Below are 15,696 nucleotides of genomic sequence, written 5' to 3' on the forward strand. Positions count from 1 at the left end.
CAGTCATATAATTATTTCCACGTTAGTTTTATTGGTAAAACGTTTTACCTTACAATGTTATGACGAAATGTTGAGAGAGGGACTATTTTTTGTTATGTGTTTAGTTTTAAAATATTTCTGACAGTAACCACACTGCTAGTGTTGTGTGTTTTGATGTTTTGTCTTCTGCAATCACTTCTAGTTCTTTAAAGTATTTCTTATAGTAATGGCACTGATAGTGATGGCTTCTTTTCTTCAGCATGAGTTCTAGCATGTCTTCTGCAATAACTAGTAGTAGAGTATTTCTGACAGTAATCACACTTATATTGATGTTTTTTCTTCTTCAGTGCGAGTTCTGACGCGCCTTCTGCAATAACTGCTACTGTAATGCATTTCTGACAAAAACCACACTCATAGTGTGTCAGTGTGAGTTTTGGTGTGTGTTCTGCAATACCTACTAGTTGTAAAGCATTTCCCACAGTAATTGCACTGAAAAGGTTTCTCCTTTGAGTGAGTTTAGATGTGTGATTTTAGATGTTGCGATTGTCCAAAGCTCTTAAGACAAAACTCACACTGATAGGGTTTCTCTCTGGTGTGAGTTCTGATGTGCTTTTTTAAATTACCTTGGTTAGCAAAGCATTTCTGGCAATATTCACACCGATAAGGTTTCTCTTTGGTGTGTGTCCTAATATGAACTACAAGATTACGTGATCGTGTAAAAGCTCTCTGGCAATACTCACACTGATATGGTTTCACATTACTATGAGTTTCCATGTGTTTATTTAAACTACTTTGGTCAGCAAAACGTTTCTGGCAAACTTGACACTGCACTGGTTTCTCTTTGGTATGAGATCTGATGTGTCTTTCCAAATGACTTTTAAATGGAAAGTATTTCAGACAATACTCGCACTGAGGATGGGGTTGCTTCTCGTTGGCATGAGATTTAATATGATTTGTCAGATCATGACTAAACAGAAATAATTGCTGACAAAACTTGCACTCATTCAAATATGGTCTATGATGCATTACAAAGTGTTTAAGCAATGCATGCTTGCTTGAATAATATTGGTCACAGTGATTACAAAACCACAATTTCTCGGCTTCCAAATTTTTAAACTGAACAAGCACTTCTGCTGTTGTAGCATCCAAGCCCTGTGCAATCTTCAGAGGTGACTTCTTGCTGTATCGTTTCCTATACTTCATCATATGTCTATGTTTATGCTGTGAAAGTTTGTGTAAAGAATAAAAACTGACTCTACAGAATCTGCAGGTCAACGGTTGTAACATCGTTGGTATTTCTTGATGGCAGTGTGGTATTATCATCAGTCGTAGGTAGAGTGTCCTGGAAGTGGAACAAGAAGAATGTTAAAGCCATAATGTGTGATTTGCATAAAGAATATATTCCTATTTAAATGTTATCATGGTTACATGTAGTTTCACTGATCACATTGTCATCTTTTAATATTCAGCCAAAGAAATGAGGTAAAACGAAGATCATTACTTTTTCATGGCAGTGTCTACAATGTGTGTACAAAATTTTGGAACATTATTGCTCAAAACAGGAGCTGAGGAGCATTAATTTCAAACTTGCTAATCATGCCTCCATAGATTGATGTCACACCTACTTCAAGATAGTAAAGAAAAAAATCTAAGGAAGCACCTTGACAGGTTTTTTTCATCATGAAAAACGTTACGGACGTTACATTTGAGATAAAATGTAACATCCGACAGTGTTGGACGATACAGGAGTATAAATTTCAAACTTGCTTTTCATGTTTACATAGAGTCAGGGCTTGCTCAATATAGTTAACAGAAAAAATAAAACACCGAACTGAATGGAGATTTAAGGATGTACCATCTGTCAAAAAGGCAGGCACTTTCGCGTAACGTCCGTAACGCTCGATCGTTTCTAATTTCTGTTGCTAATTAACAAGAAAGCCAAAACAAAATTGCTTTGTTATGAACATTAGAGTGTGTGCTAGTAGCATACTAAGAAATAAAAAATCCTAACAGCAAACATGTGTGCTATTCATAAAAGTTACAAGTTGCATGTATCTGTAACGTCCGTAACCGTGGAATTGGCCTTTTAGTGGTTCTTGAAACCGAACATAAACTTTCATTACGTTAGGGACGGACAGCTTCAAATTGCCTTAAAAATTGTCCCCTGGCCTCTTACAGTATTATTTTAAGTAATAAAATGTTGCTTTGATTATTTTTAGTGTGTGTAAATACCATCAGCAAGTGATTGAGAGGGACGGACAATTTGGTTAAAAAGCATGTCCGTCCCTAACATTTTTTGTAAGGCTGCGTAACTCAGGAGTGAAATGTTTCTAATTTTTGTGACTTTATATCAGCTAGGATACCAAGGGCGGCGGAACTGGGGGGGGGGGGGCAGTGGCCCTCCACTCACAACGACCCCACTTCCTTAAAACCGAGACACATTTTTAATTCATCACTATTTTATCATTGATAGTAAATGTATTGTTGTTAATTTGCAAAACAAAATAAGCTACAGGATCTCTTCTTGTTATAATTTAAAGCTTTACTTTTTCATGTACTGTGGTGTCCGTCTCTCACAGTGTAATTTTGTTGACCTAACTTATGGACCCTGTTTACCCAGAACGTACGGCAACCAATTTTACTTTTTCTTTTGGATTAGTAAAATATGGCGTTTTGAGATCATTATTATGCACAGTATGCACAAATTTATAATAATTTTAATTTTTGGCCAAATGTTAAATAATTTCTGATCACACTCTGTAAACTTGTATGGCTCAAAATTTGGACTCGCCATATTAAGTTTACTGTCATCCGTATTTTGAAATTTGTTGACATTTTAATAATCCCGGTCAATTATGTTAGCTGTGTCACATGTATGACGCTTGTGGGAGCCAGCCAAACTTCAGAATGAAAAACAAAAAATAAACAAAAGCCTAGATATCAATGTCATGTGGGACTTGCATAGGATTGGAGAAATAAATTAAATAGCAAAAATTGGACCTTTCCAGGCTTGTGTGCATATAATATGATAAAAAAAGGCAGTCTTAAGAAAGTATGTGCAACGATGTTTGGTGTTTTGGGAGACTGTGTGACGGACTCCTAAACAACGGGCGACAGGTCCTGTTCTTGACTGTGTATTAAAATACATGTATTCCTTTAGTGCCGTACTATTACGCTGACTTTCTACAGAGGTAGACAACAAAAGACCATTCCGCTTGTCCAAACACTCAAGTATCAGAAGGATGGTCCACAATAGCGTGATTCACGCAACATGATTAGGGATTAAAAAGTAGAACTATGTCCTTCTTTTGTCCAAATTGCCATCAAGATTTCAAACAACAAATGGAAACAGTTCAGACCCGGAACACGATCATGTCAGTATTAATATTTTGTTCTGTGACTGATTTTGAACTAGTATTCCTTCAACAATTCCCCTTACGGTAATGGTCTTATAAGTTGTCCGCAGAAACATTGTACAAGTTCCTTGTACTCAACGTTGGTGTAGATGCGTTGCAGCAGCTCACTGCTACCGTACCGATGAAACCACCTAGTCCGAATAATCAGACCCAGAACAAACTATCAATTTCTGACATTGATAGTGTTCTGGGTCTGAACTGTTGCCATTCGAAATCTTGATGCCAAATTGGACAAAAGAAGCACATGGTCCTACTTCACAGTTTTTTAATCCCCTACAATGTATTCATGTTGCGTGAATCACTCTATTGTGGACCATCCTTTTGATACTTGAGTATTTGTACCTCTCTGTGTGTAAACAAACTAGGAGGTCGAAATTGTCCTCCTCGGCGATTGCCGGCGAATACGAAAGGCAGCGTAATAGTAAGGCACTAGAAACCACCATGACTATATACTACAAGGAATTCCAATTGAATGAACGCAGCTTTCAACAGCTCAGCTGTACTTGATCCAACTGCGATCGTATATTGCGTATTTCAAACTACAACACGACCGCACGACCTTGGATACATCATGTACTTAAGCTAACCAATCACAAGTGCGTTGCCATGGTTGGATTCACTTTCGAGTTACTCATGCACAGTCGCACACACTGGCGAACATCGCACAGTGTACACACAAGCGGTTGAAGACAGCTTTGCGTCCTATTGTTATTGCATTGGATTATAGATACATCAAGTCAATCGATTGTTAATGGTTCTAGCATTCACAGCAACACCGTTATAATCGATACCCGGAAAGTCCCGGAGTGGCCTACTACTAGTAGCCTAAACAGTGCACAGCTTTGCGGCCGAAGACGTGACCTGACAAGCCCAGGGTCACGGCTATAATTAATAAAATTGTTTATATTCTTTTTCACTTGTTATAGGCTTTTATCCTGATATTATTATATTCATTCATTTATTTACTAATTTATTATTTTTATAAATATATTTATTTATGCCTATGTAGGGGCCTAGGCCTATTTATTTATTCCTATTTATTCATTCATTCATTCATTCAATTACTAATTTGTTTTCTTATTTTATTTATTTATTTATTGTTTGTTTATATCCCGGGATGTGTGGGTAAGCCTATCATAAGTTTAAATTGATTGCAAATTAGATTGTATTTATTTATCTTTTTATGTCTATTTATTTATTATTTGTATTCCGATTTACTTATTTAATTTAATTATTTATTCATTTATTTTTATATTTAACAACATTATACTCTATTTAAACTCTATTTATTTATTTTTAATCCCCTGCCCAATAAATAGCCCAACCGTCCCTGCATGCATGTAATGTTTAGCCTCGTAAAATAGCCTCAAATGATTAGCCTTGTCTTAGCTTAGCCTCTAAATATTGCGAGGCTTAACTAATTTAAATAATTAGGCTAATTTTCAGGCTAAGGTGAGGCTAAGATGAGGCTAAGACAAGGCTAATTATTTTGAGGCTAATAATGTGAGGCTAATGATACGAGGCTAATTATTTGAGGCTAATTATGCTAATTATTTGAGGCTTATCTAATTTAAATAATTAGGCTAATTTTCAGGCTAAGGTGAGGCTAAGATAAGGCTAAGACGAGGCTAAGGATATTAAGGCTATTCACGAGGCTTATTTTCTGAGGTTAAGTTGAGGCTTAGATAAGGCCTCGACCTTTGGTAAGGGTACATAGGCCACACAGAAGTTATTTGGTATGCGCGAAGTGGTTATTGTGAATGCAGAGAATCGATGTGTCATGTCAACTCTGAACAATCGCACATCAATAAAGATTTATGACATTTTAATATTTAATGGGTGCACCCTGCCATGTCCTTCACTACATAAGCATGTTCTATTTATATGATAATGAACTAATACTTGTTACGCATCTTGGTGACTGCGAACTATTTTCTGCGTGCTATATAAATGATTATTTTTGGTATGGACCCTTCAACAGAGCATCTGTCATCGAAGGGGTGCGCCTGAAACAAGAGGCGGGAAGTCCAACCTACTACTACTACTAAAGCTCTTTGGACTTGATAGGAAGTGACCCCAAGGGTCAAGGGTTCGAATCCCAGGTCCGGCTCTTTGTGTCCTTGAGCAAGACACTTCACTCTACTTGCTTAGTGCTTCGGAGGGCACTTTAAGCTGTCGGTCCCGTGTACATGCATATTTTCTCACATTAATGTAGTGTGCACGTTAAAGAACGGCACAGGCTATTCGAAAAGAGCAGGGGATCATCCCGGTCATGTTGACTGTACTTCAAAATACACTCATCTACTCTAGGTTCCAGAGTAAAAAATAAGTACAGCTTGTCTGTACGCAGTGCGACAATACTCACACATATGAGGGAGGCACTTATAAGGAAGAAGGAAGAAGAAGAAGAAGTGTTGTGGTCGTGAGGTAATCTTCTATAATCCAATGCAATAACAATAGGACGCAAAGCTGTCTTTAACCGCTTGTGTGTACACAAAAAATCGTCACGTTATTGAAAGCTGCATTCATTCAATTCGAATTATCATTTATCATTTGGTCGTTATATGATCTTGATGTTGAGATTGAGATAAATTATAAGCTTTTCCCTACCGTCGCTAGACTTTCACTTTGACTTTCACTTACTAGGCTCATCCGATGTTCAAGCGTGAGTTACATTTCTTACGTACACTACAGACCGTATACATGGTAAATTAACCTCGACAACTCGGACCAATCTCCGGATCAATCTGTGCAGTATGTAGAATAACAATTACATGTACATCGAAAGTGCTACAAAATGAGATTTTTCGTCTCGCAGTTACTTGCAGCTTGTCGCCCATTATGCAAGACTCGTGCAGTACGGTCCACTCCCATGTCGTCCACACCTAACTTATTGATAATCTGTGCTTATGGTGTCTTTAGGGGTGGTCGATGGGGGGGGGCAAGCATTCTGATTGGTGATTAAAGTAAAGATATCATGTAATTGACCAATCACAGGCAATGTTAGATCGGCAGGTAGTGCTCAGGGGGTTAATGATTCTTCTCATTACAGGTTTCTAATTTTTTCAAATCAATAAAACGTATGTCAAGTTTTGCATTCATAATGTTTGTTTTTTTTTTTTTTGGGGGGGGTGCATTATAACTCACAGCTGTATATAAATAAAGTGTGTCGTATCACAAGTTGGTCATGTGTGGGCCATGGGACTCTTCTATAACTTCAAAAGATATTGACAAAATCTTCAATGAGTATACACAGCAGATAAGGGTATTTAATCAGAAATAACATGTCTAGGCTACATGGACATGCAGGTTCTAGCTACAAAGATATTTCTAAACTGGTCTTCACTTTGACTTTACTTTTCAATACATTTGTTTTATATACCGTATGTCAAGAGGAAGAAAGGCCCAACTCCATCAACACTGTTTTTGAGATAAGAAAACAACTTCATATTGGAAAAGGTTTAAAGACATGTTTTTATCTTCAGGGGACCTTAATTAACTTAATACGAGCCAGAGTTGGACCCATTTGCACTAATATAAGTGCTAATTCCGTAAGCAAATGTGTTATAAATAGCTACATAAACTGGTTAATTATCTTTTAATTGTACAAGTAAAAAGACCCAACTCCATGGAGTTGGGCATTTCTTTCATGAAAACCATGAACTTAATTGGAATATACTATTTAGAGAGTGAATTTTGAACCTGATTTCACACAAAAGGAAGAACAGTCTGCTAGCAATAAAACAACTCATGTTTGTTAAAAAGTAGACTTGGACCCTTCTTCCACTTCATACACGTGTACGTATTATGTATTCATAATGTAACACATAATTGTATACTGTGCACAAAAAGTATCTGTATAAGTATGTAAAACAAAAGTGATACACTAAAACAAAATTCTCTCGACACCTATTGACCACTTTACTTGTGTTCTGTGGTCTGTAAGAAATGGCTTGTGTTTTAAGGTTATACAATTGATTTTCAAGACTTGATTCCAGAGGGACGTAAGTTAATAATGGAAACAGCCATGCAGAAAAGAATGAACTCACGCGTACAATAGTGTATCAATCTGAACTAGGGCCACGGACAAACCGCGGCTCGTGAGTCATCCTATATGTTGCAGGGATAGGGAAGGGGAGACAGGACCATATGGGTTGATGGGGGGGTGGGTGTGATTGTGGGCAGCCGTTTTCAGCAATTTTCCTTTGGATTTTCTAAATTTTCAATTTTAAAATTATCCTGGATGATATCTGTCGTGAAATAAATCAACGCTTCTATAGCCTATAATAGGCCTAGTATGCCTATTTATACCCTGATTATGCAATATATAGGCCTACAACAATAACTACAACAACAGTAACAAAACCAACAACCAATATTTTGTTAATCTAATTTGTAAAAATATATTCATAGGCCGCGCCTATTAGACTAGTATAGCCTAAAAATTCCTGAATTATATAATGAAAAAAAACGGGCAAAAACAATCAATCGCTGCAGTCAGAAAGAAAGAAACGAACAAGATAAAAGAAAAAAGTGAGAGAAAAATAAAATAAAATAGATGGAATGGACAACATAGGGACTCGAACACGTACCAAAGTTTTCCAGCTCAAAACTATAGTATTATATAGTCGAACGTCAGTCCAGCGCGCTAACCGATTGAGCTACTGAGTGATCTGTGAAATCGATTGATCTCAAACTGACTATTATGGAATAGTGCATACCAGGCTCTTATGATAAACAATCTCATCACCGCTGTAAATGTCGTAGGTATCGATGGCGAAAAACCTCGATTTTTGCAAAAGTAGCTTAAATTTGGAGTGAAATTCAAATGGTAAAGGAATCGACATACTTTTGAGAAATAATGTAGGCAGTTAGAAATCAAAATTAATGTTCCACAATCCAGATATCGATCATAACAGTGTTTTGTGGTACAAGATTCTCGAAAATTGTTCCCAAAAACGGGCTAATAAAATTTAATCGGTACTGTTTTTGGTTCTTCCCCATGGCAACATTATTTCTTTGGTCGATTTGTAGTACAATACAAAAAAGGAGAAAACAATCACTCGGCGTAGTTTTATACGGAGCGAATATTTGAAAAAAACTGCATGGAACGTGTTTTTGATCTTGTGAACATGGCGCGTAAAATGATTTAAACGAAGGATTTCCAAACGGACTCTAAAAATGTGTATAAACACACAAAAATAATGTTAAGATACATCCATGCACCAACATTTGACTCACTGCGATATTTGATTGCTGAGAAAACGCGGTTTTAGAGAACAACTTTATACGTCTTTTATACGTTTTTTATACGCTTCTTCGTGTAACCTTAAGTGTATGGATATTTTTTCTGTGCGGTGTAAACTCTAAAAGCTTCTAAAGGAATAGACCTTAACTTGAATTCTAAGTGGTTTATGTTCGATCATTTACACAGTATGAATAATAAATTGACTTCTTAAGAGCTAACTATGCATGGGGATTCCTTGGGACACATGCTAATTAATCTACAGTACACATATTTTAACGTATAGCACACCGGGATTGCACAATTTTATTTTATTTTTGTCTTGTGACTGAGATACATTCTGGGTGTTAATTATGAGTTTTCACCGGGCATCAATGAAAAAGTTCCAATATTTGAAATTCACAAATCAGCAATATGCAGAACATGTACAGGATCAATATTGGAAGAGAATGCAGGCTGAAAGAAGAAATCTGAATAAGCAGAGGTAATTACAACATTAATACAGACAAGGGGCTGTACAAGCTAGGCAATATTTATGACCAACTCGTAAATAAGCATTTGTCACTGCTAGCTTTTTCAAAATGGAGGGAAATGGAGGAAGAGCCCATGGGAAAAAGATCGACCTATCGACCCTCCAAGGCCAACCAAACAATTTTTTGGCCTAAACAGCAACCAGGATTCCAGGAAGTTTGACCAGATACACTGTAAATGTACTGTTGCCATATCTAATAGCATCTAGAAACACCAGAGCGACCAAAATGTCTGTATTGATTCTCTCTGGTGTGATTTCTATAATGTTTTCTGACAATACTTGCACCGATGCTATGGTTTCACTTGTGCGTGAGTTCGCACATGCCTTTTAAAATTCCCTTGGGAAGCAAAATTTTGTTCACAATACTCACACTGATACGGTTTCTCTTTGGTGTGAATTCGGATATGCGTATTCAGAGCACTTTTCCATGTGAAGTTTTTCTGGCAATATTCACACTGATAGGGTGTTTCTTTTGTATGAATTCTGATGTGCGAAGATAGTTGTTGCGATTGTGAAAAGCTCTTAAGACAATACTCACATTGATAGGGTTTCTCTTTGGTGTGAGTTCTGATGTGGTCTGTAAGATTTTGTGATCGTGTAAAAGCTTTCTGACAATACTCACATTGATATGGTTTTACTTTTGTATGAATTTGAATGTGCTTTTTCAAGTTACCAAGGTCAGCAAAACGTTTCTGGCAATATTCACACTGATACGGTTTCTCTTTGGTGTGAACTCGGATATGTATTTTCAGAGCACTTTTCAATTTGAAACTTTTCTGGCAATACTCACACTGATAGGGTTTTTCTTCAGTGTGAATTCTGATGTGCGATGTTAGATGCTGCAATTGCGTAAACCTCATAGGGCAATACTCACAGGGATATGATTTCTCTATGACGCGAGTTCCAGTGTGGACTATAAGATTATGTGATTGTGTAAAAGCTTTTTGACACGCCTCACACTGATAATGTTTCACATCAGTTTGAGTTTGGATTAAGTTACCTTCATCAGCAAAACATTTCTTGCAATACTCACACTGATAGGGTTTCTCTTCAGAGTGAGTTCTGATATGTCTTTCTAGATCACTACTCAGTGCGAAACATTTCTTACAAAATTCACACTGATATAGCTTTTCTTTGTTGTGATCGCTTGTGTGCACTGCAAGATCATGACTAGACAAAAACCATTTCTGACAAAACTTATGAATAAGCAGGGTGTGTCTGCTTGAATAGTACTGGTCATAATTCAACCACAATGTGCTTTCCGGACTCGGACTCCGGAACGTAACTTCTTTAATAGTGGCATCCGTGTCCTGGACAACATTCAGATGTTTCTTCTTGCTGTATAGTTTTCTGTACTTCATCATGTGTCTACGTTTATGCTGGGACAGTTTGTCAAAAGAATGAAAACTGGCTTCACAGAATCTGCATGTGAATGGTTGTAACATGGTTGGTATCCCTTGATGCAATGCGGTATCTAAAATTCGTCATAAATCTATATTACTCACGGAGTAGGCATGATGATCTGCAAGTGAAACAAAAATTAATATTTGATAAAGTTACACTTTTTGTGGGTTTAATTCTCCTTCATTTGACCTGGGTGAAAAATATGTTAGGATTAAAAAATAGGGGGTTTACCATTAAATAGGTTATGCCTGATTGCCTGAGGGTGTAGAATATAATATTACAAATAATTTTCCCACCAGGGGTGACATTCTTCATAAGAACCGGGTCAATATTCCTATTTTGGGTCCTTTTTATATCTCGATAAGGGACCGTTCACAAACACTTGTTGGGGGGGCCTGATGCAAAAAAAAAAAAAAATTTCATCACAAAATTTTTTGCCCCCCCCTTCGAGATCTCAAAATTTCAGGGCCCCCTGCTTTTGACATGAAAATTATGGGTCAACCCCATAGAAAAGCATATTTAACTCAATTTTCCCAGAAAAATTTTTGGTCATTTTTTTCAGGGCCCCCCTTAGGAGGGTCAAAAATTTTAAGGGCCCCCATTTTTGCATCAACCCCCCCTTAAAGCAAGTGTTTGTGAACGGTCCCTAACCCAAGAAGGTATGACTCCCACCCCCCAGTGGTGTCAAATGAAAGAGAAAAAAAGTACTGGTAAAGAATATAATATAATTCCCCCACTGGGGGTAACAGCCAGTTTCTGTCGTTATTTATTATTTTTGTAAATTGTATGCCTAATGCTGTTAACTGTAAAACTATCATGTACGCAGATGACACAAGTTTAATGTGTAAAGGAAAGAATGTTTTGGAATTGCAAGCTAAATTAGAGTCAAGTCTTTGCAGTGTAGCAAATTGGTTTCATGCAAACAAACTTACTTTAAATGTTGATAAGACCAAGTTTATGGTCTTTGGTACCAACCAAATACTTGAAAAGTTTAATGATATAAATCTAACATATGAGGATACTTTTATTATTGAACGAGTTCACAAGTTTAAATATCTTGGAGTAAAACTTGATTCTAAACTTTCTTGGTCAGCTCATGTAGATTATTTATGTAAAAATGTTTCTAAAAAAATTGGTGTCATTAGGCGTGTTAAATACTTCCTGCCTCGTCAAACCATTGTTATGTTATCAAATGCACTTGTTATGCCTCAATTTGATTATGGTAGTTCTGTATGGAGTAATTTTTCTTGTGAATCTCAAGCAAGGCTGCAAGTGTTACAAAATCAGCTAGCCAGGACAATTTTATCTGCTGATATTAGAACACCAATAAGTAACTTAATGAGTGCACTACAGTGGATAAAACTAAATGATAGATGGAATAATCAACTTCTTATTTTAGTTTTTAAGTGTTTAAGAAACCTGGGTCCATCTTATCTATCATCTAAATTTGAATTTGTTCATGATAGTCATATGCATATTACCAGGAATCATTCATCAAATACTCTTGTTGTACCAAAATGTAATTCAAATTCAGGCAAGCGTGCATTCCATGCCAGAGCTGTTAATACTTGGAATGAAATTGCACCTCAAATCCGCAAAGAATTAAATAATATGTCTTTGTATCAATTTAAAGCGCCGAACAAATACTTCTGCTAAATAATTTGGGATTTCTATTCCCTTATAAAAATTGTACTTTTTATAAGGACATTTTAGCTTTAGCTTGTATTTTGTATAATCTTTGCCATATGAGTTCAATACTATTTATTATGTTATTGATTTACCATGTGTAAGATGTAAATTTACTATGTACATGTATCAATATGTATTACAGTATTTTATAATTGTATGAGGGCCTGCTTGGAAAGCAGTGCTTGACACTGAAGTGGAATTACCTTCAATAAAGAAAGATTATTATTATAATGCATGTTCGTGATTGAGCCACGTTGCAATTACTAAAATAGGATAACAAGGAGTTTACAAAATGTCTGGGAAAACTGAGAAATTGTGTCATGTGAAAAAGTGTTTCATCGTGATCAGAAACCTCAAAAAAATTACCGCGCGCTGATGCTGGAGATATGTATACAGGTATATTTAGGATATAAATTGGAAGCCAAATATTGCAAGAAAATCTACTCACCAGAAACGTGGAGAGTGTTTCTTGTATAAGGCTTTATTCGAGAACTCCAGCTCCGAATTTAATAGTTACGCATTCAATGATAGAGTAAGTTGCTATCGTTTTTCTGTCGGACAGAATTGACAATTTTGCATGTTATTTCGGATGTTATTTATTGTGTTAAATATGGAAATTTGGATGAAAATTATTTCAATGAGTCAACTGTATCTTTTGATTCATATTTGCCTATTTTGAAGAGTCTAACATTTTGTTGAAGTTTTTGATGCAATCGCCCATCATGATCGGCTGTATTTGCTTCTGAACTTCCATTACTTTACACGGTGTCATGCTTCAGCGAATCCGACACAAAAAATCTTAGTGGTTTCAATGCGATCCCCAAACAGTCATTTAACCATGAAGATGGCTTGACACCACTTTGATATCTGGTACATCATAGAAATATTTGGAATATGTGTGAATTTGATTGTGCACGATAGTTACGCATTCAATGCTAGAGTGTGTTGCTATTGTGTTTTGGTTGGACAGCGGTGCAATTTTTTGCGCCAGAGGTTATTAATCTGTGATGTTGAAATTGGCTATAAATATTAAGCAGGCTTTTTTTACCCCATATGGTTGCCCAGTTTTGGCTCCTGGTGTGTCCAATATTTTACACTGTAAACTATAGGACCAGGAGCCATCTTTGCGAGCAGGGGCTCTTTTTAGCTCTAAATAAAAACATTTCAAACGGTAGGTCACAACTCCTTGTCGTTTCTGAGTTATGGCTCGTTGAATATTTTATGTTTTTTGACGCAATTTGTCCACTTCCTATTGAAATACATGTACACACAAAATTGTCCGAAGTATGGTACCAAACAAATTTTACCATGTGGGAAGTCCACCACCGCAACCACATTTACACAAGTTCAAATTTGGAGCTAGATTCCTCGAGTAAGTAACGTGGGATTTATAGAGGCCCGGTTGCTCAAGAAGTCTAGCCAAGAATTTTCTCACTGATAGCTTCACATTCTAGGCTAGAGACCATTGCATTCAAAATCTAGTCAGATTTGCTGAAGCATGACATCATGTAAAGCAATGGAAGTTCAAAAGTAAACACAGCCGATCACAAAAGGCAAAAGCATCAAAAATGCTGCTAAAATTACACTTCAGCAAAATTTTAGACTGTCCAAAATAGGCAAATCTTGCTCGAAAGATACAGTTGACTAATTTTAAATCGAAATAACTTTCATCCAAATTTCAACATTAACAAAATAAATAACCCCTCTAGTCTAGCATCGAATGCGTAACTATCGTGTGCAAATTTGAAGCTAGAGTTCTCGAGTAAAAGGCCCAGTACAGAGGATAACATTTTTTCCCCATACGCTTGTAAACAGAGTAAAGTACACTGACAAATTCTACTCAAATGGCATGTCATGATGACACATTTTATGCTCATCATAAAGGACACCCTCTAATATTCAATGATGTGACCTGTAACTGTAAGCTTACCACGGACGGACGCATTCGGCTAATCCGTCACGCCACCTTGGCTTGGATCGGCCTAGCTGCTCAGCAACCTCATCTTTCTTCTCAGTTCTTTATTCTGTGGAATTTAGAATGACTTGCGTCGTGATGAGTGATAAAGAAATCCCCGGGTTTTGTTGTTGTTGTTGTTGTTGTTGTGTTATTGTTCTGTTACCCGTCTCGACCGAAGTTAATTATGTTTATTTGCAGTCCGTCGTCTAATCCGAAAGACTTACATGTGCGGTCCATCCTCATCATTGCGTCCTAAAGCTGTTTCGCCTTCTGCATGTGGTCGCTGCCACCTGCCACTCTACTATAAGGGGTGTCATATTTTCTTTTGGTTGGCCTATAATTTCACACATGTGATGTGATCAAGCCAAATCAGTCGGAAGTAGGATGTTGATAGACCCCTTGATAGCCAAACAAAGGAAATTATTGCCTTTGTTTCCTCTTGTTTTGGTAACTCTTTAATTGCTGATATCTCTTTAACTAGATGTTCAATTTCAACGGTGTTTTCTGCAAAATTCAGTATGCTAAATGCTTTTTGATCCTATAATATTATTATATAAGAAACTGAATATTGAATATAACCGACTTTTACTGATTTTGCTTGATCACGCCAATATGTTTTCCTATCTACTCAGTGAAGATAACTCAAACTATAAAATTAATGGATGTTTAATAGCATTTGTCATGTCTCCCCAACGAGATAGCTTATTATGTTAAATCCGTGTTAGTGGTTCTATCTACTGAAGACAAAGACATTTCCGATTATGGCGGTCAAAAATTAACGTTTTTAAAGCAAGCAGAAAATAAACATCATGATGTTTAAACAATTTCACCACTGCTTGAAATTTCAATTTAATCTTCAGGCCCCAGTAGGCCTAATTCGATTTTTCGCCGACAAACTTGGTTTTTATGATATGTTTTATATGATAATCAAAAACATCACATTTTTTCTTGTTATGTTCCATAATTTACAAGTTACATTTGCCTATATCTCGGTTTTTGAATCTGGAAACAAATGGTTGTCTAAAAAGAGATACATTACTTCTTCTTGCATTTAAACATAAATGTACTACATAGTACTTGTACTAAAATGTAAAACTTTTTACCAGGCATCGTGAAAACTAACCATATGGCGCATTGTTTGCATAATGGGCTGATGGTTGAATGAGAAACAGGATCTGTTTACCATTCAATTATTCAATTGAACCAAAGAGAAGCAAAATATACCAGGATGTTCGATATGTTGTTCTTTGTTGTTCTACAAGGTTCTAGAACATTTCATCAGCCGTAGGCCTATCACATATTTTGTAGAATACGAATTTGGAAAAAATCGAATTTGAAAATTTAGCGATTTTCATTTGCTGCATAATCTTGATTAAAACATCATATATTTTCGATTAAAACCTGCTTAAAAGTATTCAAACAAACTTTATTTCCAATGTAATTAGAGCATAATTATCCTGCAAAAAATCAATGT

At 36.4% G+C, this 15,696-nt stretch overlaps 1 protein-coding gene across 1 annotated transcript; it reads right to left on the minus strand.

The window, feature by feature from the left end:
• Positions 1–8,896: 8,896 nt before the first annotated feature.
• LOC140146077 (uncharacterized) lies at positions 8,897–14,525 on the minus strand. Its single transcript, XM_072167828.1, has 2 exons — positions 14,196–14,525; positions 8,897–10,694 (listed from the first exon to the last, which is right to left on the minus strand). Exon 2 carries the CDS (start codon positions 10,615–10,617, stop codon positions 9,463–9,465), a length of 1,155 nt encoding a protein of 384 aa, XP_072023929.1. The 5' UTR covers positions 10,618–10,694; positions 14,196–14,525; the 3' UTR covers positions 8,897–9,462.
• Positions 14,526–15,696: the final 1,171 nt, after the last annotated feature.

The sequence above is a fragment of the Amphiura filiformis genome, chromosome 2 (assembly GCF_039555335.1).
Source record: "Amphiura filiformis chromosome 2, Afil_fr2py, whole genome shotgun sequence".
NCBI lineage: Eukaryota > Metazoa > Echinodermata > Ophiuroidea > Amphilepidida > Amphiuridae > Amphiura > Amphiura filiformis.

Bases quoted from the DNA above. Each gene is read 5' to 3' on its own strand.
- LOC140146077 (XM_072167828.1), bottom strand. From the start codon at position 10,617: ATGTTACAACCATTCACATGCAGATTCTGTGAAGCCAGTTTTCATTCT.